Source organism: Melanostigma gelatinosum (genome assembly GCF_949748355.1).
Source record: "Melanostigma gelatinosum genome assembly, chromosome: 23".
NCBI classification, from domain to species: domain Eukaryota; kingdom Metazoa; phylum Chordata; class Actinopteri; order Perciformes; family Zoarcidae; genus Melanostigma; species Melanostigma gelatinosum.
In genome coordinates this window covers 5,255,441-5,281,149 of record NC_136656.1, presented here as the reverse complement: position 1 = coordinate 5,281,149, position 25,709 = coordinate 5,255,441, and the positions used below count along the sequence as shown (strand labels likewise).

General features: G+C 47.1%; 2 protein-coding genes across 5 annotated transcripts; one reads left to right on the top strand and one right to left on the bottom strand.

Annotated features, from left to right (window-relative positions):
- Nucleotides 1–1,915: 1,915 nt before the first annotated feature.
- Nucleotides 1,916–7,803, top strand: ajuba (ajuba LIM protein). Its single transcript, XM_079295319.1, has 8 exons — nucleotides 1,916–3,491; nucleotides 5,518–5,619; nucleotides 5,784–5,851; nucleotides 5,952–6,014; nucleotides 6,695–6,825; nucleotides 7,046–7,097; nucleotides 7,174–7,242; nucleotides 7,342–7,803. Exons 1-8 carry the CDS (start codon nucleotides 1,922–1,924, stop codon nucleotides 7,468–7,470), a joined length of 2,184 nt encoding a protein of 727 aa, XP_079151445.1. The 5' UTR covers nucleotides 1,916–1,921; the 3' UTR covers nucleotides 7,471–7,803.
- Nucleotides 7,804–7,942: 139 nt separating this feature from the next.
- Nucleotides 7,943–25,682, bottom strand: acin1b (apoptotic chromatin condensation inducer 1b). 4 transcript variants are annotated; one of them, XM_079295466.1, is made up of 18 exons: nucleotides 25,538–25,682; nucleotides 24,251–24,316; nucleotides 23,821–23,932; nucleotides 23,591–23,664; nucleotides 22,732–23,304; nucleotides 21,787–22,641; nucleotides 21,614–21,675; nucleotides 17,548–17,668; nucleotides 13,390–13,435; nucleotides 13,023–13,168; nucleotides 12,084–12,230; nucleotides 11,825–11,996; nucleotides 11,522–11,667; nucleotides 10,259–10,366; nucleotides 10,001–10,108; nucleotides 9,505–9,859; nucleotides 9,300–9,400; nucleotides 7,943–9,206 (listed from the first exon to the last, which is right to left on the bottom strand). In XM_079295466.1, exons 1-18 carry the CDS (start codon nucleotides 25,670–25,672, stop codon nucleotides 8,892–8,894), a joined length of 3,642 nt encoding a protein of 1,213 aa, XP_079151592.1. In that variant the 5' UTR covers nucleotides 25,673–25,682; the 3' UTR covers nucleotides 7,943–8,891. The 4 variants fall into 4 exon arrangements, with proteins under 4 accessions (XP_079151592.1, XP_079151589.1, XP_079151590.1 ...); XM_079295463.1 differs by having other exon boundaries at nucleotides 21,787–23,304; XM_079295464.1 differs by having other exon boundaries at nucleotides 9,300–9,397; nucleotides 21,787–23,304.
- Nucleotides 25,683–25,709: the final 27 nt, after the last annotated feature.

Here is a 25,709-nt window from a genome sequence, read left to right as displayed (position 1 = left end):
GGATATTTCCATGTTATGCGTTATAACTTTATAACTTTATACTTCTACTCAACTACCTCAGATGGAAGTAGGACTATTGCACGTTTTAATCCAATACGTTTACTTGGCATAGTTTAGTTATTTTGAAAATAGTAATACCCAATATGAATGAACCAATACATTCTGACTTATTATAATGAATTAAGCTATCCAGCAGCCTATAGGCCTTTGTGTACTTTACCTGGTGCACCATAACGCAGTGTTAATGCATCACTAATAAGCTAGTGATACACCATGTAGGCTGTTGTTTTTCTACATGAGCAGGTTTCTTATTTAACATCGCTATTTTGTTGTAAAGAGCAGGTCTTTGCGGAGTGTGCTCGTCCTCTGAGGGGAGTTTTGCGTATGAATGACGAAACAGTCATGGCTGGTGGAAAGGTGTCCCGGCCTTGTGGGGGGAAACGAGCCGCCGCTCACTGATAAAGGAGCAGTGATGCATCAAGCTGGACAACCCGACGGAACGCAAAGTAGCGGTCGTTCAGAGATTCCACCTTCAAAATAAAAGCGACGTATATGGAGCTTTCGAAAGGGAGGGCGAATGAACAATCATTTGGGAGTCTCTAACGATAAAATAGTGTCTAAATATCAAACAAGAGTACAGTCTTCAATGCAAAGCGCAACCAAAGCGTTACTACGAATCGACTAAGATTGTTTTACCTTTTAAATATAACAGTCGCCGGTTATGAGTTTATTTTGAAAAGGTATAACCCGAAGTCTGCCTCTCTGTAATTGCTAGCTTGATAGTCTTGCAAAAAAAAAAAAAAAAAAGAGGGGGGAGGTAAGTAATTATTTAGGGGCAAGAAAGAAAGACAAAGTTGTCGACCGTGCAATGCACACGGGGAGGGATTTTATTTATCTCGAGCGACTCGTTTAGTCCAGCACCGGTCTGCTGGGACGTGACTGTAACGGAGCTCCAGTTTCCCCTCGCTCCGCTACTATTTCGCTACTTTTTGGAAACGGGGAATGATAAAAGCAGCCGAGCTCCAGGCGGATGGACGGACGGGCTGAGGAGACGTAGTCCCCCGGTATACGTGTGGTTTTTTCCCGTTGAGTTAAAGTTAATAATGCTGTTTTAGTTTTTCTTTCCGAGCACGTTTCGCCCCGAGATGAATGGCAGAAGTCGGGTGAGTCCACTTATCTGTGCACAGACGGATTTATTCCTCTTGTCTACACTGGACCCACATGAAGCGGTGATAACTGTTAGCACTGCGTCCCGCGGAACCTCTCTCTCCGCTTTGTGTGTTTAAAAGAAAGAAGGAAAAAGGGAAATTCAAACGGAGAGAGACAGCCCCACACCGCACTGGATAACCAAGACATCACGCCGACTCCACTGAAGGGTATTTCAGACAGTTTAACTCGGAGAGAAGATGCAGATGTGGAGCCGCATGAGGGTCCACAAAGGAGGCCCTCCACGACCATAGGTCACGCCGAAGTGTCCTGGATGTATTTGTCTTTTATTTCCTGGCTGGATTGACTCTTAGTAATTGCCTCATAATCCAATGGATTCTTCTTCACCGCAGCCTGCACGTGCCAGTGGATTATCCACATGAAGGCAAACCAGATGACTGCGAGGACTTAAGTCATGTAACCACCCTGAAATGTCTTAAAAAGTCTTATTTATCGGTCTTGTATTTATTGAGTGTATATAAGGGTTCTCGTTTAAAAGGTTTGTGCTGGTTTCAAGGCCAGTTTTTAACCGGTTGAAAAGCTTCCATTTGATCTGTCTTAGTGAAGACTAGATTTACTTGAACTGTGTTGTTCTGCTGTGTACCCACACTGTATTTGAGCACATTAATCTGTAATTTAAGGGGGGAGGGAGGGAGGGAGGGAGGGAGGATTTGACTTTGCCCCAGCCAGGTAAAAACCACGAGAAGGCTTCATCATGGACAGGCCGATAAGCAAGTTATTGGAGAAGTTAAAGCTCACGGACTCGGGCAGTGTGAAATTCAACAGCTCAAAGAAAAAGCATGACTCTGCCAGCAACGCCAACAACAGCAACGCCAACACTGGCAACTCCGGGGGCGGCGGCGGTATTCTGCCACTGGCTCCCAGCTCTGCAGCCTCACCCTCGAGACCCGGCCCGTTCTCGCTTGCCTCGTCGACCACAAGCGATGCATGTGTTCCAGCCAGTAGGAGAGGAGGAGGGGGAGGAGGGGGAGGAGGAGGAGGAGGAGGAGGAGGAGGAGGAGGAGGGGGAGGGATGCCTCCCTCTCAGCTCCTCGCCCCATCGCCGTCTTCCTCCGCCATCCCTCAGGATGGCGAGCAACCGCTCCACCCTTCCACCTTGGCGCCGCTGAGGCGTCGCTCCCCCCAGCAGCGAGCGTCCTGCTACCTGGGCGACGGCGTGGACTCCCACCTGAGGCGCGAGTCCGGCCTGGGCCCCGAGTGTGACCCTCTGGGGGCGTTCGGCTCCAAGGCGTCCCTCAATCAGCGGCGCTACTCCCTGGAGCTCCAGCAGCTGGTGCGGCGACAGCAGCTCCTCTCCCAGCCGCCGCCTCTCTCCGCTCCCCCGCCGTACCCGGCCTCCGCGGGCTATGGGTCGGCTCCCAGAGGCGGCCTGGCAGAGCCCGGCTACCTCTCTGAGCACGAGAGGCACAAGCGCCTCTCTCTCCAGGAGGCTCTGTTCTACAAACGCCTGAGCACGGGCAGTGAAATGTGGGAGACCCCCAGGCCTGCGTCCCTCTCTCATCCACCGCACCGCACATCTGATGGGAGCGGAGGAGGCTTCTTCTACCCCCCGGGACCTACCCTGAGCCCGTGCTCGTCGTTCAGCCTCCAGGAGTCGGTGCTGGTCAGCCCCAGGTCCAGCTTCGCCTCCAGCACGGCCAGCGGCGGCGGCGGAGGAAGCCCTATGGGGAGCCGCTGCAGCAGCAACCGGACCAGCGGCATCAGCCTGGGCTACGACTCTCGCTACTCGGCCTCCGGGGGCCTCGCCCTACAGCAGCAATGTCTCTCCATGCAGACAGGGGGATCCATGGCTGGTTATGGCCCTCCAGGCAGGGCCGGGGTGACCCCTGTGGAGGCCTGGACTCAGTACTTGGATGGAGGGATGCGTCCGGGGGCCCACGATAGCCGACACTCCTACCCGCCCGCTGTTGGAAGTCCAGGGGCCGCGTGCTACCAGGCCGGCCCGGAGTGGTGGGTGGAGCAGCAGGCCGGAGTGAGAGGTAAAGAGGGGGGCGTGATGGGAGACAGGACCAGGTACTCGGACCTGCCTGGCACCCGCTACCAGGAAGAGCTCACCCGACTTCTCCTGAGAGATGCTGCGCTGGCAGGCGGGGGGCTCCTGGAGGGCCTGATGCTGAAGGAGCAGTCTCTGGCCCTCACGGCTCTCTCCAAGCCCAGCACAATAACAATGGGGCCCTGCTCAGCCGGCGGGCCCGTCAAACCTCAGGAGGATCCAGGAGTCGGAGGTGGGAGGGAGGCCGTGGAGAACCGCCAGGAGTTCTTTGGTGAGATCCCTTTTTCTTTATCTTTGAACAGTTTTCAGGGCACACGTGGAAAGGGAGGCAAGAGGGAGCCAAGATACGAGTTAAACAAAGCTGCGTTTAACTGTAAACGCGCATCCCTGTTCACGCACGGTATCCCATGCATTCCTAATGGCGCGCCGGGTCACCCGGCATCCGCCCTCGGTGTGTTATTATTGTCCTCCACGCTGCCTGGTGTCAGATCACAGGGTTCTGTCTAAATTAAAGGGTTGCATGGATGGCTGGACGGCCGGATTAATAGTTGAAAGAGTGGATGGATGGATGGATGGATGGTACCTTTTTTGGAAACCTGCAGAGACACGCAGCGTCGTAGCATGCCAAGCATAAAGGAAGAGAAAAACGTCTCCGGCTGCAGAAACTGATCCAGACAAGTAGATGTGTTTGGCTGAAGAGAAGAAAGACAAATCTAAAAACCGCGTAGGACAGATGTGTGTGTGTGTGTGTGTGTGTGTGTGTGTGTGTGTGTGCTCGCTCACGGTCGCACCTGTGGCCCGAGACATCAGGCGACGTCAGCTGATCCCCGTGGTGCACGTGGGATGGCTAATGCAGCGACTCTACACGGCCGCTAAACTGCAAAGTTCTGCTGCGACGCTCAAGAAACAAATTACACGGTTCCATATAAACACTGCTCTGACCATTACTGTGAGTCACAGAAGATTAGGGCTCAGGAGCTGTGTGTGTGTATTGTCTCTCTGTGGCAGGGTGTGTTCCCCCCCCCCCCGAGTGACTTCAGGCCACAGTAACGCTGTGTGTGTGTGTGAGTCATGTGTGCGTCCTGGAGTGTGTGTGTGTAATGCTGCCTTGGCGTGTGCAGGGGCGGTGTGCTGGAGCCTGTTTTTCTGCTCAGGTATGCGTGCCCGGAGGGGACATCCAATACTGTACCGCTCAGCCATTAGGAAGGAATCACAAGCTCTGAGGCGTGAAGACAGATGCTCTGAGCTCAGCAGACAGAAAGTGTGAGCTTTAATTAAATGAAAACAGAAAGTAAAAATATATTTCCCCGTGAACTAAGAAACAAGCTAATTTCAGAGCTAATTCATATTTTGTTTATGATTTCTTCCCACAAGTTAAAAAGGACGCGTTTGAGTCTCTGTTTCCCTCTTTAGTGTTTGGCTTTTGGGCAGAGACTCGGTGCCCGTTCCTAAATATTGAAAGGACTGTCCAAGAGTGTAGGAATTCTCAATTTTGTGTGACACTCCCTCGACCACATTAGAAAGGGAAAAAAACACAGGCAGAGCCTTGAAATAGATCACAGCAACGCTGTCGCCACTTTTCCACTTTACATTCAGTGCCCCGACTAGTGCAGAACGTGTACTTACACTAAACTGTATTCTGTGAGATGAGAAACACACGGAGACCTTTTAGTTTTTATGTTATAGAGGCGTTTCTTCTTACGGTGGGCTAATTTTGACTTTGTGCAAACTGTTATGACAATGTAGTTTTTATATCTGTCACTAAATTGGGGAAAAAGGAGCTGAAAGATGATACAATTTGGCCAGAAAGTGGCAGTTAGGCATTTGTTTAATTTACTTTAAATGGGGGGGGGGGGGAAACAATTATCTTCCATTGACTAAAAGGAAGCAGCAGAAGTGCTGATGCAGGTAATAATGTCGTTTCCCAGGGTAGTTTAAACTCATTTAATCTCCAAACGGCTCCAATTGTGGGGTTTGAAGTCAAATTTAAAGGGTCTATTTTCTGGAGTCTGATCCGGTGGAGTTTCCCCTTTTAATAACAGAGCTTCGACGGAGACACTCGAGTGGATGAGCACACGGGCTGCCGTGGGGTAGCCGGGCTCGAACTGTTTGAAAATGCCCTCGGTGGTGCGAACGAGAGGATTTACAAGTGTTGACACTCTGTGTGGAGTTGGATTTCAGACACATCCTCTCGGAATGCGTCGTAAACGGGAGTGTTAAGAGCCCGTCGAGCCATTACTCCCGACTAAATGCATGTTTGTGTCTGTTGTGTCGTCTCCCCCCCCCCGTGCTGGCAGGAGCCTGTGTGAAGTGTGGGAAAGGCGTGTACGGGGCGGATAACGCCTGCCAGGCTCAGGACAGCCTCTATCACACACGCTGCTTCACCTGTGTGTCCTGTGGTGAGTAACCACACACACACACATACATACACACACACACACACACACACACACAGCAATGATTTAAAAGAAGTTAAGCGTAATGAATTTCTACCACCGACACCTTTTCCAAACATTTGTTGTGACTCTTAACGTGTCTCTCTCTCTCTCTCTCTCCTCTGCAGGACGCACTCTGAGAAACAAGGACTTCTACAATGTCAACGGCTCTGTGTACTGTAAAGAGGATTACATGGTGAGAGACCAGGGTCAGGGCGTGTTTTGTCATCCGTCTCGCACTCGGAGACGGCGGATTGATTTTCTTCTAATGGCAATCTCTTTTGTTGTAATTACAGTTTTCAGGATTCCAGGCTGCCGCTGAGAAGTGTAGTGTGTGTGGCCACCTCATCCTCGAACAGGTGTGTGTGTGTGTGTGTGAACATGCTACGTGAAGACGTGCACAAAGACCTCTCAATACTTGAGACGTAGGCTAGATTTAAGGATGATTTACTTTAACCTGCCCTGTGAATTAGTTTTTAGTTGCATGCGTCCTGTTTCCCAGAATGTCTCTTAAGAACCCTCCAGAGGATTGAGACATTCAGTGACTCCTTTCTATTGGCTCCTCTTCGGGTTCCCACGGCAGATTTTCAGTGGAATGTTTGCCTTGTTTTGTTTATAAACTAAGAAATATGGCTCTGTAGTGATTGGCCTCAAACGTTTTACCATATTTGTACCACACAAGACGTATAACATAAATAGAAAGCGAGCAGTGAGTGTGAGAACCGCATGATGTGAACTGCTTAACCAAGTTCACGTTTTCTACGACCATCTGAAACGATAGTTTATTCTCATATTCTAGTCTGCTTACTACCTGAAAGTAGAAGATGTTGGTAAGACAGTATGATTGATTTGGCGGATGAAATTGTTAGAAAATCAAATTAGTTTGGTTGCAAATGGATTTCCCAATTTGTCAAGATGAAGGATGCAAAACATACCTTTAAGCGTTACACGAGCATTCCTACATAGTCTTATCTGAGGTAGAAGTACACCACGAGATAATGTTTTTCTAACTACTTGAATGCGTCTTGTTCCCTCTCAGATCCTGCAGGCTCTGGGGAACTCGTACCATCCGGGCTGTTTCCGCTGCGTGGTCTGCTCCAAGGCTCTGGACGGGGTCCCGTTCACCGTGGACCACCACAGCAACATCTACTGCGTGACCGACTACAACAAGTGAGACACGCCAACACTTTGTTTTGATCGGGGACGGACCAGTAGGCGTCTTGCTGCTTTGTGGCTCGTAATAGTTGTCATTTTATTTGTGTCAAGGGATTTTTTTTTTTGCTTTTGCGAGTAACATCTTAAGACTGTCCGTTGCTCATCCCACTTCATTACTCCACTGAGTGGGTGCTGCTGGTTTCTACCACTAGATAAACTTTCTGTCCTCCTGCAGGACTTTTGCCCCGAAGTGCGCCGCTTGTTTACAGCCCATCTTACCGACCGAGGTGAGTACCGTAGTCTGAAGTGTTAGAGTGAGCAGAATGTTCCAGGTGACTGAAAGCTCTGTTTCTTTTGTCTCAGGGCAGCGAAGAGATCCTCAGGGTCGTGTCCATGAACAAGGACTATCACTTCGAGTGCTACCACTGCGAGGTGAGCAATCTTTAGCTCGTTCTGCTCCTTTATATCCTGACCTCACTTCCTCTGTGTGCATTCCTGTCCTTATCTGAGTCTTTCTTTTCTCCCCCCCAGGAGTGTGGTAAGCAGCTCTCTGATAAGCCCGGCTCGCAGTGCTTCCCTCTGGACTCTCATCTCCTCTGCCACTCCTGTCACATGAGCAGAGCGTGCGACACACACATTCCCCCTCACAACACACACTGATGATCAGCAGCTGTGGAGGTTTTCCTGTTTTTATTTAAAGCTGGTCTTAACATGCTGTCGTACGATGAAACTCAAACATTTCCACTGATTTGCTTCAGTCCCCTGTTGTCACATGTACTGCCTGCTGTACTTCTTGTACGATTTACTGTACCATAGTTTTAAGGGAACGGGAAAGAAACTACTGCTTTTTTTTTTTTTACCCCAATGTGGCTACTGTTTGCTGTAGAAGAACAAGGGATTTTGCTAAACTGTTTTGTAAATATATTATCGCTAGCAAACATTTTGCACTTAAATTTGACTTTACTGTAAGATTTGTTTTGTGAATCTGTACAATTTGGGGAAAAACTTTACTGTAATTTCTGTATGTTGTAATAAATATTCATGTGTTCAGTATAACAAACCTTTCAGCTGCACAGTCCATGGTTTCCAATATATTCGTTTAACGCAAAAACATCCAAGCAGAGAAGCTGATAACCAATTTAAATTTATTCATATTTTTTTTAAATTCTCGGTACATTCAGGAAAGGGGGGGGGGAAAAGCAACAATATCTAACTTTCCAACTAAAAGCATAAAATATTAAAATTGTAACCATTAGAAGGGCTAATGTGGTATTTGTACCTCTTAAATACATATGATTGAGAGGTCAGAGGAGGGATTTTCAAACTGAGACTTCAGTGTCAGGAAGGTCAGCTTCCTGTAATTATTACAGAATAAACCACTTTTACAAGAATCTTTATATCCTCGACTCCAAAAACATCCACTAAAGAGACTCGGGCATGTGTCACCACATCACGTCTCTTCCTATCACACACTTCTAGGTTACAGTGTTGAGACTACCAGTTGCATCTTTGTGGGAGAGAGAGAGAGATGAAGGTTATTACTTACACAAACATCACCTGCTGTAACACACAACAAACCGCCAAGGCTGAAAAAAAAAAAAATTAACATGATTCATAAAACTTCAACGAAACAAAATAATCTCTTTGACGAACGCTAAAACTGATCCGAGAAAATATCTGAAGGTTGCGGATCTATTTTGGACTTGTTTTATTACAGGACTCTGAGGAGGAAGGAACTGTGCACCCGCAGAACTAAAATAAAGAGGCGGGCTCCCAAACCTCAGTGGGACAAAATGCTGAGGCGAGCCAGAAGAACCACCGGCCTCTCGCTTCTTTTCTTTACCGGCACTAGAGAGCCGAGGAGGAGAACAGAAGAGTGGAGGACAGGAGCTAGATAGATGGTCCTATGAACAGAATGTGTACTCAACATTTTCTGTGTGAGCTGGGGAGGGAGGTGGGCGGGGTCAAAGAGTGAACAAATTATGCACGGTGCGGCAGGTAGTCCTGAACTCGAGGCAAGAGAAATGCATCTCCGAGTGAAAACACTCCCTCCCAACGCTACGTCCCTCCTCCTCGGGACCTCAGTGGCGTCTATCCCTGGGGTTGCTTCGGCTACGAGAGCGACGTCCGCTGCCGGCGCCCACCGAGGGTCGTCTGGGCCGCTGTCCGTCGTCCCTCTTCTTGTCCCCCTCCCTCTCTCGGCCGCGGTCCCTCTCTCGGTCGGCTCCTCGGCCGGCTGCCCCGACGCTCGCCGTCACGCTGCCGTCCTTCTCCCGTCCCTTCAGCCTCTCTTTCCTCTCCTCCTCCCGCTTCTTCTCCTCCTCCTCTTGCTGCTCCTTGCGCCTTCGCTCGCGCTCCTTTTGTCGCTCCGTGCGGTCCAAAAGCCGCTGCCCCGCCTGGTGGACACAAAGCAGTTTGGTTGGATGAAAATGATCTCTGAAGTACTCTAAACTAAAGTGTGTTTACAAGTAAGTGTGTGTGTGACCGACCTGCTCCTCAGAGAGGGGGAGCCAGTATATACATGGAGCTGCTTTGGTCTTCAGGAACAAGTCGTCGAGCAACTTTGCAGGAGGCTCGTCTCCTTTCTCTGCTGGTGGAAAACATAAAAAGAGTGAATTTCTTCAAACAGCGGAAGATATTATTAAGACGTATCGCTTCATAACAACTTGTTGAACTCTGAGCTGCAGACGTTACCCTTCTTATCGGTCTTCCTCTCCTTGCTCTTGGCCCGGTCTCTCCTCCTCCGCTCTCTGTCTCTGGATCGGGATCGTTGCTGCTCCTCCTCCTCTCCCGGTCTCGCGAATTCCCGGACCTTATCCCGGTCCCATTCCCGCTCGCCGCGGGCTCGTTCCCGGCGCTCCATCTCTCTCTGTCGCTCCGCCCACAGGTCCCGCACGCCTGCCACGCCTCCTCGGTCTCTCTCCCGGTCGTGCTCCCGGTCTCTGTCTCGCTCGGGCATCAGGGGGGGCAGCCGGGGCTGAGGACCGCTTGGCGGGGGAACGTGTTCCTCCTGCTTTATTGGCTTCAGGATGCCTTTTTGAATGTCCAGCTGCAGGAAAAAATAAATAAGGAGACAAAAGCCAGGACGGTAAAGTTTGAGTGTGGATAAAATGTAACGGACAAATTAAAAACAAAAAAGGTCCATAAACCAACAGTGACAACAAGAGAAACTTGGCATTTCCTGCATTACCTCATCCTGCCCGCAGAAGTCGACGCTGAGGACTTTGGGATTGCTCAGAGGCCATTTGACCCCGTGGAGGGCAGCTCTGGTGGCGACCGCCTCCTCTGTTGTAGCGTACTATGAGGACAGGAAGAAGGTTATCAGGCTGAAAATAGTCCTTTAAAAGTGTAATCATATCTCAGCCAACACACAGACTGCAGGAAGAGCTGGATGAGAACACAGAGGTGATGGCACACAATATAAAACGGTTGATTTGCTGATACTCACTGTGACATAGCAGTGAGACTTGATCTTGTCGATCCAGAAGCCCTCCTCCACCACGCTGCCCGTCCTGTTCAGCAGCTCTTTGAGCTGGCCCAGGGTGAAGGGTCGCACCTACGGGACACACAGGCAGCATGGCTCAATAAAAGGTCGACGGGGTCCGTTTATAGAAAGCAAAAACTAGACAAGACAAGAGCTGAGCAGAGAAGATCTCGCTGTGTATCAAGAGAACAGACAGATTTTTTTGAAATTTGTACTAAAACATCCGAGATGTTCCCACACCAACAGCTGACGTTAACTAGCTCTCCTCTGCTCACAATGCAGTATCAACAGGGTGCATGGGAGTGTTCAACCACAGGTGTGAAGTACATATCGAGCAGGATGTACAAATCGGGTAGCGATGTTGTTGTTCCTGTTTAATGTAAATCAGCTGATGAATTGAATGATAACCTGATATTGGATCCGTGCATAGACTCGAGTACTCGCTGACACTCGATCCAGCACTTTGGGATGAAGACTACCAGCAGTCATTGAGAGAAAGATCAGTGGGAGTCAAGTACAAACAGTGGGAGAGAGAAATGCTCAAACTCCCACGGTGTAGCTCTGGGGATGATGATGCTGGTCTTGACAACTTCCCATGAAATTTAGTTTATATATTCATCTTTCCCAGAGGATGAACCCTGAGGATTGGTGCACCACTTGTCCAGCCAACACTACATGACACTTCCACAAATAACTGAATTACTGTCGGTTTACATCAAACAGAGCGTGAAGCTGTTCCTACATCTTAAATCCAGCAGGGTTGTTTTCTGGTAAACAAAATGGTGATGAGAACTACAGTCACAGGTCAGCGCGATGAACAGTCACTTGTTTGTTTGCGTTCTGTGTTTCTGTTGTTCTGAGATCACTGAGGCTGGGTGGATTTAGATATCTGGTCCTCTTTGATCCATGAACTACTTGAAGTCTCGCTTCTATGACGCGAGTTCAAATCTGCAAATGCTAGTCATTAAATGTGTAATGTCTAGTCTTGTCATCGTCTGTTTAGTCATGCAGTGTGTCCCAAACTTAAGGTGCTACTTGAACGCAGCCATAATACCTGGGTAAGTGTTCCTGACTCTAATTATGGGAATGATGGTGATTACCACTGGCATCCACACAATATGCCTCATTCATGAAAATGCCGGAATTTGTCTGTGTAATCATTTCCCAGTGAACCTAATTTTAGTTTGTGGGCAAAGTTTAAGGCTCCGACTCAAGTTACAAACCCACCAGGTTGGTCACGTGGATGATATTTGAGACTTTGCCGTGAGGCGGCGAGGGCTGCCGGGCTGCACGGATGGGGTCATCGATGGTGACGGACACGCCGGACTTCTGCTGACTTATGGAGCGACGCACCAGACTGTCGCTGGGGGTAACTGAGGGAGAGATGATGGAGAGGAGAGGAGAGAAGAGGAATGTCTGTGAAGATGAAGGACTGCCAGAGGGGTGACGGAAGTGAGAAGCCAGCAAAAAGATTTGTACCCGACAATCTACACAAACAAAAAAACCACAAACTTCACAGCGAGGCCTCACCTTTCTTTGCCTCCACCTCAAGCTTCACAGATATCTGTGTTTCCAAAGCTTCCTCAGAAACGCTCTCCTTCCTTTTGTCTCTGGACGTCCTGCGTTGCTTCTCTTTCTCCGTTTGGTCCACCTCTTCCTCCTCATTCGTCTGTCCGTTTTCCTGGCTGTCACCTGGAACGACCTGGAGAAGAACGGTGGAAAGACTGTTCAGTATTTGGAGCCACAGTGTTTTCCTCTGACAGCAATGAGACAGTACAACTCTTCTGACCTGTGTGACCGTGCGTCTGATCTTGAGGCCTTTGTCCTGGTCGCCCCGGCTGGTGTCGGGGCTCTCCTCGTCCCCGGACATTTGCAGCTCCTCTGGGTGCAGCTCCACCACGGCCTCCTGTTTCACTTTGATGTCTGGGATCAAAGACTGCAGGACGATGGTGGAGGAAAAAAGAAGAAGACAGACAGGAACAAGAGAGGGGGAGAAATATTTCAACTACACCTGATAAAAGATAGCGGTTTTGTTCCCTCATTCATTTTAAGGGAGAGTTTGGTCATCTTAACTTTCTCCCAGCTCACTTTTCAGAGTTGAGTTTTAAAACATTAACACAGAGCTGGAAGGAAATCTCTGAGGGAGACGTAACCAAGCTGTAGTTAAAGTAAGATCATCAATCATTGGTTGAAACAATTACATTTCGCTGTCTCACAGAACTAAATGTGTTTTTTATGCATATACTGTGTACAAGTGGACGTAGTCACCGATTGGTTAGTGGAGCGCCATTTTGAAGCCTCAAGTTTATCAATTTGTCTGTCGCCATCTTGTTTTTTTTTGCAACCAGAAGTGACACGAGAGGGTGGAGCCGAGTAAAACCAAACACTGATTTTTTAGGCGACCAAACCGTTACAATTAACTTTCATGAATTAAAAACACACTGAAAGTGTTCAAAAAAGCATACTCTGCTTTATGGTCTATTTTATATAGGACCATGATTTAGAAAACTATTAGTACGTTAACAACACGTTTCCCTCTAAAACATAAAATGACCACAAAGAGTAAAGTGTCATTTCAGAAGCGTTAGTCTATATTTTGCCATGAAAATAATAAATATGTCAGTTCCAAACCAAGACTTTTTGCTCCAACTAAAAGAAGCAGAATCATCTCATTAATTTCCCAGGCCTGCATGGACACCTGGTCCTGGTCTACGTGCCGTGCCAGTACCTTCAGTGAGTCAGTGGTGATGCTGATGGATGGTTTCTTCGTGGTGACTGCTGTGCTGGAGCCCCACCTCCTCTTCCTCCCGGCTGCGGTTCCCGTGTCGGGGTCACCGGCTCCTCCATCTGTGGCAGCTGGAGGCGTCTTGCTGCCTGTGGAGGAGCCAAAAGGATGCGGTTCATCACTGAGAAGAGAGAAACTCCCCGATGGATGATGTGCTCTCTGATGAACAGAGCCATAGTAACACGTTCCTGCAGGCTCATCGCCTCAAAGCAGAAGTAATTGCTTTGATACTTTAACCCAGATATGTTTTGCCATCGGTTGCAGTAGCCAATTAAAGTTTACAGACTTTATAAATGGAATATATACTCACTAGTCAGGGATATCTTGCGCGCAGCGAAGGCCTTCGAAGTGGTGCTCTGGAAAGAGAGACAGAGAGAGAACATACGGGGTGCGGGGCGAGATGAGAAACGAGAGTCAAAACCCAAACCGGCAACAACAGAGAGGAGGTGAAACAGGAAAAGTGGAGGAGGGTTTTGGGGGCGGGGTGTTAAACAGATGCCTGGAGGCTCCAATTGTACCACATTATGGAGAGTGTTCTGGGTCGATACAGAGAGACTCCAGACACATGTCCGCCTTCCACCTCTGCTCAAAGACACTGAGGCAAATCATGACGCTGTGTGTGTGTGTGTGTGTGTGTTAGACTAAGTTGGCCTGTGTAAAACTCAAACTGGGTCATATCTCGGTGTTATTACAATGTCCACTAGAGGACGCTGATGAGTGAAGGGAAATGGAGACTAGTGAAGTGTCTGTCGGTGTGTTAAAGTGGATCCTGTCCCTTTAAGACATTTGCATCCCATTTGGACAGGATGTATCTTCTCTAGAGGAGGTCGGGTGACCCAAAGAGCTTTTGTGCATAGAGTTGCGTTAAATGTTATTCATGAGTTGAAGTCGAAAAGGATTCTGCTTAACACAAAAAGTAAACATGAGATCAAGCTCATCCACTGTGAGGTTGCTAAATGTTGTGAGTGATGATGAGTTCTGTGGAGCAGAGGTGGAGGACAGAGTGTTGAGGACTCAAAGATCGCTCAGCAGGACTTTTGGGTACTGCAGTTTGAATTCACTTTGAAGATTTAAACATATTTAACAACACACAGCTTGTGTTTGTCAAATGTACGACCAACACTTTCATCTTGGTGTAAAAACTGCAGTACATGTGACAGTTACATTTTCTTGCTTTAAATTACGAGGAGGAACTAAATGAATTCCTCTTATTTTTTTTAAATATATGTTTTTTTCCAGTTAATCCTTTAGATTTGTATGAAATTTAAATAGAGGCATAATCACAAGTCATTTCCTGGTACCATTTGACACCTGATTCCTTACTGGCTCGACTATGGCCCGACCGCACGACAGTGTGTACTGTATCTAGGCAACAAGGATCCAATCAGAGAAGGCAGAGGAGTGAGGGCTCGTTTAGAGTATGCAGATTAGCCACCAGCCACTGGATTGGACTTTTGTCTTGAACGGGGCCGGGGGGGACATTTCTTGATCGATCAAAAGAGTCACGTTTCAGTCTTTTTGGGGGAGACAAGGGTTTCAAATTGACCTTGTGATGGATTCTGACAGGTGAGGGGGAGGTCGACTTATACTTTGTCCAAGTAAAAAAAAAAAAAAATCCATTTTATGATGCTTGTATTTATCGTCTTTAATTGTCCACATTCTCCATTTTACGGTCCTGAAGGCCCTTGAGGGAGTCTCTGGAGTGTTGCTTCACAGTTCTTGATTGTTTTGCACATTGAGAGCACAGGTAGAAGGCCTCTTCAATATAATAATAAAAAAAATAAAAAAAAGTGGGCAAAAGCAATCCAGAAGAATGTGTCTTTGTTAGATCTTTGTTATAATCCAGGGAAGAATGAGGGTCGATGAGACAGCATCTTGAGCATCTTTGCTGGTATGGATACCTTTGCATTTCCTGATGAACCATCACACACATGAGCTAACCGACGGTGTGGCTGCAGAGGAAGGGAGGCGACGATTCGTTGAGTTGTATCCAGCTCTCTGCGTGGATGATCAACGTCACTCTGGACCCACATCAATTCTTGGTGCGTAATGTGTGTCGGATTACTCGTCCTTGGCACCGTGTCCTTTGAAAGTCTCTGTTACGGTAGAACTGGTGCAGAGTTCAGGGGGAACAGTTCACAGCATGATGACAGAGTTTACGCGCCTTTTAAAAAGGCTGGCCGGCGGGGGGGGGGTGGATGATCGTTGGCCTTACAAGCTCAACCAATCACGCCGTTGAAGATACCTCAAAGTGTGAGCACAAGTCCATATCACCACGTCACAGGCAGGTCTTATCCACAAGGTTTTCCATAAAAAAAGCCCCACAATCATTACTTCCAGGCCGATTATTTCGGTTGCTTTTTTGGAGTGCGCTTTCAAACTTTAAATCCCCAAACAGTGGTCGTATATAAACGCTCATGTCCTGATCACTGTGAGGGTTACTGCAGGAAGTCCAAAGTCATTCTTCCACACCACCAGCAGGGGGCAGTGTGGGATTCGACCCAGAGGTGAGAACACAAACAGGAGCCCTGAAGAGTTTTTGTTCATCTGAGCTTTTTTTTGGAGGACAGAGGCATGCGGACATTGGAGGGGCAACACTTTGAGGATGTAGCGTACCCTCAAAATGGCAGATGGGGGGGGTCGGGGGATAGGCGGGGGACAGGCGATACAGAGCTCCCTCGCCTGCCTTTACACCGTCATTCATCATCCCCAAACACAGCGCAGTACTGAGGCTGGGGTTACCATGGCAACTGTGTGCAGCTGCAGTTACCATGGCTGCCACTGCTGCTGTTTTCGGTGGTGGTCTGACGAAAGCGAGCTCCGGTTCCTGCTGGCTCAGCACGTCACCGGAGGGCTACCGGCTCTTTACTCAGTGCCGTGGGGGTTGCAGACTCTGGGCCTAATTCAGGTGACAGCGACGCACTTGGGCATAGCGGGACAGGAGTTGTAGGAGTAGGAGGAGTGGTGGAGGAGGTGTTGGTGGTGGTGGTGGTGGTAGTAGTAGTACGCAGCAGGTACCATTAGGGGCAATGGAAGAGGCATGGGCACCTTCATAACAAAGCAATCAATGGGGTTTTAAACAGCAATCACACCATAAATATATATATAGTGAGAGAGAAGCTTTCATGATGGGATACAGAGGCAAAAGATGGAAAGTAAGGGGGACAAAGAGGGGGAGAGAGACAGTGAAAGAGAGAGTGAATAAAAGAGAGAGCGACAGTGTGGAGGGAGCAAGTGAGAGAGCAGAGAGAATGAAAAGTGGGTGAAAGAAACAGCAGAAACGAGCCCTGATGCATCTCTACACACACTGTCAGGGTCCATTACTCATGCAAACGCAGGTGGGGAAGAAAACCCACAAACACTGAAAAGAAAAAGAAGACATGCTCGTAATAACGTGATTTGGATAGCAGCGCCCCCGCTAAAGCTAAACTAGGTACTGAAGAGCTAATGTAATGTAAGTTCTCTGGTTTCAGCAGCAATAAGTGGTGGAGGCTCAAGGCCGTCGCTAACAGACAGCAGCCGCATAATGAGCTCCAACAATGATACTCTGTGGTATCATTAGGTTGTAAATGTAAATAATGCATCTAAAAATGAATTTCTACAAGTAAAAATGCTTGCGATACAATAAAATGCGAGACTCTGGAGCGATACAACGATGGCTGAGACCCTGACACACCAAATAACGTATCCGTCTTTCTAATCGTCCCATTATAGTTTGGAAAATGGAGAATATATGTTTGATAAAAAGCTGCAGGAAGATAAAGTGAAAATGGGCCAGAAGCAGTGACATCACTAAGCTGGATGAGCTCCTTCTAACCGACTCAAAGTTCTCAATCATTTGAAATGTTCATCAGAGCAACATTGCCAGATAAATCATGAAAAGAAGGGCCACAGACGCTAAACAGCGTTCGATAATCGGCTTGATGTGTCAGGGCGCTCAAGTTTAATGTTTTTCTTTATCACTTCCTCCCACACACACACACACCCACACAGAGAGAAGCATGCGTTTTCTGCAGCATGATTGCCTAACTTAACACACTACTGCTGTCACTACTTGCGTCCCAGCAGCATCAACACTTAACATTCCTCTGCAGGTAGCAGACAGACAAGCCAAGTGTGTGAGAGATCATCTAAGTTATGAAATATTAGTTGCATTAATGGAGTGGATTAGTTCTATTCACCCCGGGCCCAACTCCAACTCAACCCCTGTTTGTTCACCTATGAGCATTCAATCTATGAATGCGATGAGCATTTACAAAAGGATACAGAAACTGTGTACAGAGACAGAATCGAGAGGAGAAAATCCCCACAGGAGCCGAGGAAATTAGCTGTTTTAAAAACCTTGGAGTTGTGTTGGTTTTAAGTTACCCTCCGAACTTGTGCCGTCGACCACACATGCTTCAATATGAATGAGGATGCAGGTTAGTAGGAGACAGAGCAAGGACACCCCCAACCTCAGTGACCTTACCTCCTCCAGGCGACCCTCGCTGTTCTCTGGCTCGGCCCCGGAGGGCGGCTGCTGGGCACTGGAGCTCTCCGAGTCCGGTTCCGCCTCCGTCACTGCCGCTGCACTGGGCTCAGACACCTCCCTGCAGGGGGACAGAGACGTTTGGGGCGAGGAGGGAGAAAATGAGCTTTGACTGTAAAATACTGTGACCGAGCTCAGGGTCAATAACGGTACGCCAGAGTGTCTGATCTTACCAGCTCTCAGTAAAATGATCCGTCTTTAATGAACCTAACTATTGTTTCCTTGAGCTGAGGTGATGCATAATTTAAACATATCAAAGCCTCTTATTTGTAGACGTGATCGACAATGACTGCAATTATACGCTCTATGAGGCCGAGCAGCATCCTCAGAGTGGGTGTGACCGTTGTGTTGGCAGAAGGATGAATTGACAGAAATAACAGCATCATGACTGTCGTTTATGATTGGCCAGACAAAACAAGCAATGTGATGATAACACCTGGAGCTTTAGGACACTGCAGCTCAGCTCTAGAAGCCGACATGAGGGTTAGTGGGACTGTGGGAGAGCAGACAAAATGACGTGTAGGACAAGACGGGGGGTAAACACCGGGATGTGTCAGAGGAAGGGTGCTGGAGGCCAGTGATCTGGTTCATTCCTGCTATGAATAACTCACCAGCTAACTGACACCCAGGGTCACAAACAACTCTCAAACAAACTCATAGTGCAAGACAGCTGTGTGTAGTCTTCATCTGATCCACGCTGGATCATCAAAACAAGAAAGAAATCTAACTCGGCCAATAAAATAACTGCTTTGTAGAGTTACTATGAGTCAGACCTCAGACAGCCAAAAGCTTGTTCACGTTGTTGGATTTTATCGGTTATCTAAGAGCGCAGAACTGAGCAGGTGTCATTATATATTTTTAGCTACCCTCCTTAACCTCCCGTACCGCTGAGGCAGCGCCCTGTAGGTGGGAGAACCACATCTTCTAGCATCCTTCTCTCCATCACAGTGCAGTCTCCACGGGTTGATTGATTAGTTACGCGATGCTTTGCATTTCATAGTTAGCGTTTAACACAGGATAAGGAAGTAAATAATACATTTTCAGTGTACCATTGTAAACAATTGTATTTCAGTTTTTAATTTGATTATTGTCTTTATTCGGCTAGATGTTTGGTCTAAAAAAAAAAAAAAACATCAGAAAACCGTGAAATGTGCACATCACAATTTCCCCGAGTCACAAATTGATTAAACCACCAATCGTTACAGTGATTAGTGGAGTGACCTCCTAGATGAAGGCGGTAGAACAGAATAAATCGCTCTAAATCAAACAGGCACCTTCATTAAAGTCCCTTCTACAACCAGGTGATTCGGTTTCCTTTGGATTTAATTTTAAAAAACTGCTCTATAACTGTAAAAAGAGCTCAAATGACCAAACCTCAGCTTTTCTCTTTCTCCACATGTAACATGACCACTGACTAAGTCTCTTTAAGAGGAGGGTCTGTAATGTCGGTCTATGTACCAGTGAGTGTTCAGCCGCCTCCTCTGGATATTAGTCGTTGAGGAGTGGAGGCAGGAGGACAGCAGTTGCCCCTCCTCCACACCACAATGGCTTGCCTCATTTGCCTTAGGTGTGGATGTCAGTCTCTCTGTGTGTGTGTGTGTGTGTGTGTGTGTGTGTGTGTGTGTGCGGCTCTGGGGTAAGGCCAGAGACACACCTGGCCAGCATATAAAGAGATACAGATGTCTAGTAGAAATACAATCCCCCCAGGATCAGGAAAGCCCAGGTTGAGGTGATGTAATGACACCTAAAGAAAGAACGAGTGACTTCAGTGTGTCCGCATGATGCTGGCTTTTTCCTTTCAAATAACATGCTTAAAGCCCTTCAAATCAAACAGTTTTGTATTCACACGACTACGCGGGAATTAAGTACAGCTTGAATCTGGGGAACAATATCACAATGCATCACAAAATATATGCATTGTCTCTATTTAAGCTGCTCAAAAAACCTGACAAGAAGTGACCATAAGTGTGGTACGACCCGAGGCACCTGTTCTCATTTACGGTAGCTCAACAAAATTACTCAAATCATGTCCTACTCAACTAACTGGACTCATAAATTGGACGATCACATCGTCGCCGATCAAATTGGACAGATAGTGGACTCTCAGGGGATGAGAGTGTGAGCGCTGGTGCCAGCTGGGAGAATTATATCACACCATAAAGGTCCATTCACACTGACTGTACAGCTAACAGATGTCTGCTTTAATGATCTCCCTTGATAACAGTGAGATCATTAACAGCTAGAGCCACACAAACCCCAAAACAAAAAATGTAATCTGTGGCGTAGACAACAAGATGCATGTACAGCGTGGCCATAAATCAGCTTTAATGGGACAACAAAATGACGATGTCATCATTCAATAATAAAATGCATTTGCTCTTTAATCTCATCTACCTGGCATGACAGAGAGATGTTGAGGTCAAGCAGAATAACAGAGATGGGGAGAAATAACAGAGATGGGGAGAAATCACAGTCCGCATGACTCTTCAGCACACCATGAAATCTGAGGCCATTATTTATTAATCAATGTGCTCCTCCAAAGTGAAGCTATTTTAGGCACACATCATATAAGGGAGACCCCCTCCCCCCCCCCCTAAAAAAAAAAGAGAAATCTTGCTCCTTCACTCAACAAAAGATCCTCACCCACGGTCCTTCCTCACATGGGCGAACACGCTCACAACCAGGCCAATGTGGACTGATGACATATTTAACAGGCAGGGAGGAGCTGTTAGCTCATCAGCATCGCAATGTACACGACCGCCTGATGTCTACACGTTGATTTCGGATGTTACAGTACAACCAGCTAACTAAAAGCCTTGAGTCGCCCTCTAGCTCGCTCTTACCCGTTTTTGTTGCCTTCGGACAGCATTATAACCGGCCTTGAGAGGGAACCCCCGGGGATAAAATGTGACACTCTGCCGCTCAACGATTAATCCGGTCAGGCGTCGGTTTGAAATCGGAGACGCGAAATAAAATTAAAAAAATCCAGTCGCGGTTTGTTTCTACTGCTGATTAGCTGTGCACTGCGTCGGTATCAGGGATGCAATGCATGCATGTCGGCCATGTTGGCTAGCGAGACCAGTGTCAAGTCTGCCAGAGAGAGGGAAAGAAATATCTTCCGGTCAAAGACTTCCAAAATAAAAGCTACGATGCTCAAACGTGTCGCATTCCGAAATATGATTAAACTAAAAATATGAACTAAGCAAGGGACTGCGCTGCACGGAAACACGAGCTCTACTGCCAGCCACGAATGGAAATTACAGGAAAAAGACAACCGGGACAATGCAACGAGGTAAGGCGAGAAAGAAAGGACCCTCTTTTCTCAAGAGACAAGCAGCAGCAGCGTGTGGGGCTGCCGCAGTGAACGCCTGACAAGAAATACAAACTGCAAAACAACCGACTCATGTTTAAGAGAGACATGTGACCGATGTTTTAAATTAGAACATCATTGTTTATGTCTATATATGCTGGCAAACTATATACAATGGTAAATTACTAGTAAATAAAATAGTTCAGTGCAGACATGGCTCTTTCTGTATTAGTACTAAATACTGCATAAATGTGATTAAGTCATAAAAAAAGATAAGACAAAAACATGTGCTACTTCAGCTTAACTTACTTTATTTATTATACAAATAGCTTTTGCTTTTTCCTCTGAGGGCCAAAGTTAATGTAAGCATGGCCGCATAGCTAGAAAATGTTCTCATCATCCCGGATATCCAAATAATCCAGTGATTTAGTCCACGTTGACAACATATGTCCACGGTTGAAGTGCTCCTCATGTGATTTTATCACCGCATTTAATGTATAAGCTTCTCTAAGTCACTTCTAGCAAGTTGAGATACCCAGAAAGAACAGAGAGAATAGCTCAATTTATTGAAATAAAACCACACACATCATTATTTATAGATATTACAGGGAGCCACTGAAGAAATGCATGCGTCATGTTGAAGACTTAATTCCACTAGTTAATGAGGTAAACTGTATTTTAATGATAGTTACTGACCTCTGTGAAAGGTGTCGTTTCTCTGCTCCTTTCAGGTTCGTGTTTTTCTCATCCTCTGGCTTCTGTGAAATAATTTAAAAAAAATAGTAAAAAAGAAATAGCAGTACACACAACAGGTCCAACGTCTCTATCAATGCTGTAGTGGATGACAGAAATCCTGTGTGATCACTGACCTTGTGCTTTCTGACAGGGAGGATTTTATCCCCGGAGGAGGAAGAGGAGGATTGTGAAGAGGAGTCTGATTTGGAGTCAGAATCTGATGAGGAACCGGAGTCTTGGGCCTCAGTCACAGCCACCCATCCTTTGCTGGCTGTCTCCTGTCGCTTGTCCTTCTCCTTTAGCAGTTTCTCCTTCCGTCTCTTCTCCTCATCCTGGTGTTTTCTCTCTTTTTCCTCCTGCTGGTGTTTTCTCTCTTTTTCCTCCTGCTGGTGTTTTCTCTCTTTTTCCTCCTGTTGGTGTTTTCTCTCTTTTTCCTCCTGCTGGTGTTTTCTCTCTTTTTCCTCCTGCTGGCGTTTCCTCTCTTTTTCTCGCTCCTCTTTCTGACGCTGTTTCTCCTCCTCTTCCAGCCGTTTCCTCTCCTTCTCTTCTTCCAAGCGTTTCTTCTCTCTCTCCTGTTCTTGGATCTTCTTTCTGTCTCTCTCTTGCTTCTGGTATTGTTCCCTCTCTTTCTCCTCCTTCAGTCGCCTTTCTTCCTCCACGTCTCTGTTCTCTTGGAACCTCTTTCTCTCCAACCTTTTCAGTGGAGATTCACTGGAACTGGCGAGCCCAGCGGTGGAGTGTGCGGCCTCTCCAGACATATCCACAGCAGAGGCGGCCTCTGCCGCACGGAAAGCCCCCTCTGACTCCATCTTGTGTACCAGCAGAGAAAGGGGCCCTGGCCTGCGCTTTATAGGGGGCTCAGGACTGCTGGAACGAGAGCTTGAGTCAGAGTCTTCCCTCTGCATGGTGGAAGGTGGGAAGGGCGGCACCCTCGGACCGCATGAAGCCTCGGGGCCTTCTCCCTCCTGGTCGTCTGTGTCTGGTGGGCTCTGTTTGGGAGTGTCAGGTAGGGCAAACAAGTCAGGAGGTGGAGAGGGAGGAGGAGTGGGGTGGCGCAGTTGCATTGGTGTGTGGTGTACCTGTGGAGGTGGGATGTGCTGCGGTGGCTGAAGCTTGCGTTTGGACCTCGCAGCTGTTGATGGGACACTCGGAGGCATCTGCTGCGGCTGAGGAGGTACTCGATTGCCTCTTCGTGCCCCGCCAGGACCGGGCCCCCAATCCTCGTCATCCTCGCTCTCATCGTCATCACTGTCCTCGTGGACCTGACCTCCTGCTGAGACCCCGGCAGATCGGCTCAGGTGGAGCACGGGATTAGCAGATCCGGGCTCGCTCGGCGCGGTGCCCTCCTTCTCCTGGGATCGGGGTACGGCGGGGGGCAGCCCCTGGCGGTCCGGCTGGCCCAGGACACGCACTGACAGCGAGGCTACAGCACGGGGGGGAGATGGTGCTGGTGGCTCCTTATGTCCTTGATGAAAGGTGGCTCGCTGCATCCTTACTCCTGGAGCCTCGATGGACTCCTGTGGGTGGAGGATAGGACCGGGGCCAACGTCAGGGCCGCATGCTGCCGCCATCATCCCGTGACCCATCACTGAATCTCCTCCTTTCTCCTCTGCCCTGGTCATTGAGGGCTTGGGGGGTACGGTGTGATGCTTCTGGGCAAAAATAATGGAGTCAGTCTGAGAGACGGCGAGATGCCTACATTTGTTTCATACATTCATTCACGCATTTTAGACATTTACAATAACCATATGAAAACAATTCAAACACACAAGCGTTGGAAAGATTTTGTGTCACGTAAAAAGCACCACATGTAGAATATTGTAGGGAATGATAAATAAGATTCACGTCATCGATGTGAAGCATCTTAGTGTGTCCTGCTTTAAGGGATAACTCCTTCGTTTTCCTCATTTGACTATTCAGTGTGTGGAGGTTACAGACCTTGTCAGAGACATCGGAAGAGCAGTCATTGTCCTCCGAGTGGTCTTCATCCTCCTCCACCACGGCTGGGCTTTCTGCCAGGGAGGGACACAAGGCAGGAGGTAAAGGTCAGCAACAATGTGAGGATTAATGGCACACATCCACTGGTTCTTTAAGCTAAAGGACCATCGTTCATGTGGCAGAGACCGTGTTTATTGTCTGATCTGTGATTGTGTGCGTTTATGTATTACCTTCTGCCTCCTCCTCTTGTTGGGCCTCTCTCTCCAGTCTCTGGCGAAGGAGCTCCTGTTGCTTGGCCAGGTACTGTTTTATGAAGCTATTCTGGCTCATCTCCTCACCTATCTACAACACAGTAATGTACACAGAACGACACTTTATTAAAAACATCTGCGCTGGAAAATCCACAGACCCAGAAGAGCAGTGACTGTGTGCATGTAAGTGTGCAAGTATTGCTCGTAAAATCAACAAAAAAATTAAATACAAATTAAAATGAAACGGCACATTTGACATTCAACAATAATTTATTATTAACAGTTTTTCTTTGTAGGGAATATTCTATGGGTTGGATCTCAAGCAGATAAAATACATCAATACAATCATGTTTTTTACAGAGCTTAAAATGCCCACATATTAAAATGAAATATTAAAATCTATTCTTACCTGTGAGTTGGGCTGCAGTCCACCGTGAGAGGCGGACGACTTCTGAAGATTCTCCAGCATCAGAGCCTGCAAGGAATAAGGAGGGGTATTATTTAAATGTAAAATACTGCATCATAAGTCATAAAATAATATTAAAATAAATGGGTTGTTACAGTTGAAACAGATAATTTATTAAATTAATACTAAATATGCCCACAAAAGCAAAAAGATTAACCTTTAGAGATACATTTCTCAACTTTTTCTCATCGTTGTGAAAGGCTCGAGTTGGTTTTGCAATGTCACTGACCATTTATAATGGGACACTGCATATCAAAAATGGATACAAATGTAATGTTTATCATTATTAATAAGATTCAGAGCATCAGTGATAAACACTGAGATCCAGAAATGACAAAAAAATGTTCGCTATGAGAAAGGCAGAGACAATATATCTCCAAACCAATTACAACATTTGATTGATTTGTTTGATTTGAGACATCTGTTGCATTTCCTTCCCCTCTCTCTCCCCATGTTGACTATAATAATTCAAGTATATTTTAGAAAAAATAAAATAAAATAATATATTAGACTACTTTCAGCCCATGAAAATAAATAAATAAATAATTAAACAAGTATTTTTTTTAAATACTATATTCCTGAAACAGCATTTACACATTCATTTTGGGAAAAAAAAAATTCCAAACACGATTAGAGAACAGTTAATTAAGAAAATAAAACGTTTTTAAAAAATCGAAAAGAAAGATTTTGACATTAATTTAGACATCTTTCTGGGGGAGGGGTACTTTTGAGACTCATGACCACAGTATTTATAAAATCCGAGCTATGGCCCTGAAACCTACGGCTTTTATGGGCTGGACGTCTTGAGCAAAACAACAATGGTGTTGAAAAAAAAAAAAAAACTAAAAATTGACGAAGCTCGTAAAATTGTGTGTACATGGCGAGGCGCGCACCCGTAACCCCGAGCGCGGGCACGCTCGCGTACTGTACACCGTGTGCACTCAGCTTAGGCCTCGACAGGTGCACAGTTCAACTGTGTGCAACACGGTGCACGAAGTGTACTTGCGAATTAATTATGAACTCGGTCGTTTGGACCGTTCCGCTGCACAGTCAGCTACACGTAACCGAAAACAAAAAACTGTTGTGGACGTGTATTAACGTGCGCCAGGCGATTTATGTATTCCCGCTTCCACCGTTACGGCCTCTAACGTTAACTCCCACCGTCTATCTCGCCTCCTGCTGAACTTAAACCAGACTCGATAGGCGGCCATAACATGAGTTAAAACTTACCCCTTTCAGTCGCTTGAGGAGTGTGTTTTTCTGCCCGCTCTTCGGGAGGTTTCTTTGCTCCAGAGCGGTTTTTAAATCCGCCACTCGCAGCGATTGTAGAGGTTTCCCATCAAGCGTAATATCTTCGTCCGCCATTTTCCTCCCTCCGCTTGTCTAAACTCCCAACTGGCGT

What these genes read in the sequence shown, in the direction of transcription:
- ajuba (XM_079295319.1), top strand. Translation starts at nt 1,922, where the DNA reads ATGGACAGGCCGATAAGCAAGTTATTGGAGAAGTTAAAGCTCACGGAC. An exon ending in ACTGTAAAGAGGATTACATG is followed by an intron (nt 5,852 to 5,951) that starts GTGAGAGACCAG and finishes TTGTAATTACAG; the next exon opens with TTTTCAGGATTCCAGGCTGC. An exon ending in AGCCCATCTTACCGACCGAG is followed by an intron (nt 7,098 to 7,173) that starts GTGAGTACCGTA and finishes CTTTTGTCTCAG; the next exon opens with GGCAGCGAAGAGATCCTCAG.
- acin1b (XM_079295463.1), bottom strand. Translation starts at nt 25,672, where the DNA reads ATGGCGGACGAAGATATTACGCTTGATGGGAAACCTCTACAATCGCTG. An exon ending in AAACGACACCTTTCACAGAG is followed by an intron (nt 17,669 to 21,613) that starts GTCAGTAACTAT and finishes GTCCCCCTGCAG; the next exon opens with GGAGGTGTCTGAGCCCAGTG. An exon ending in TCCCCCTCTCTGAGGAGCAG is followed by an intron (nt 9,207 to 9,299) that starts GTCGGTCACACA and finishes TGTGTCCACCAG; the next exon opens with GCGGGGCAGCGGCTTTTGGA.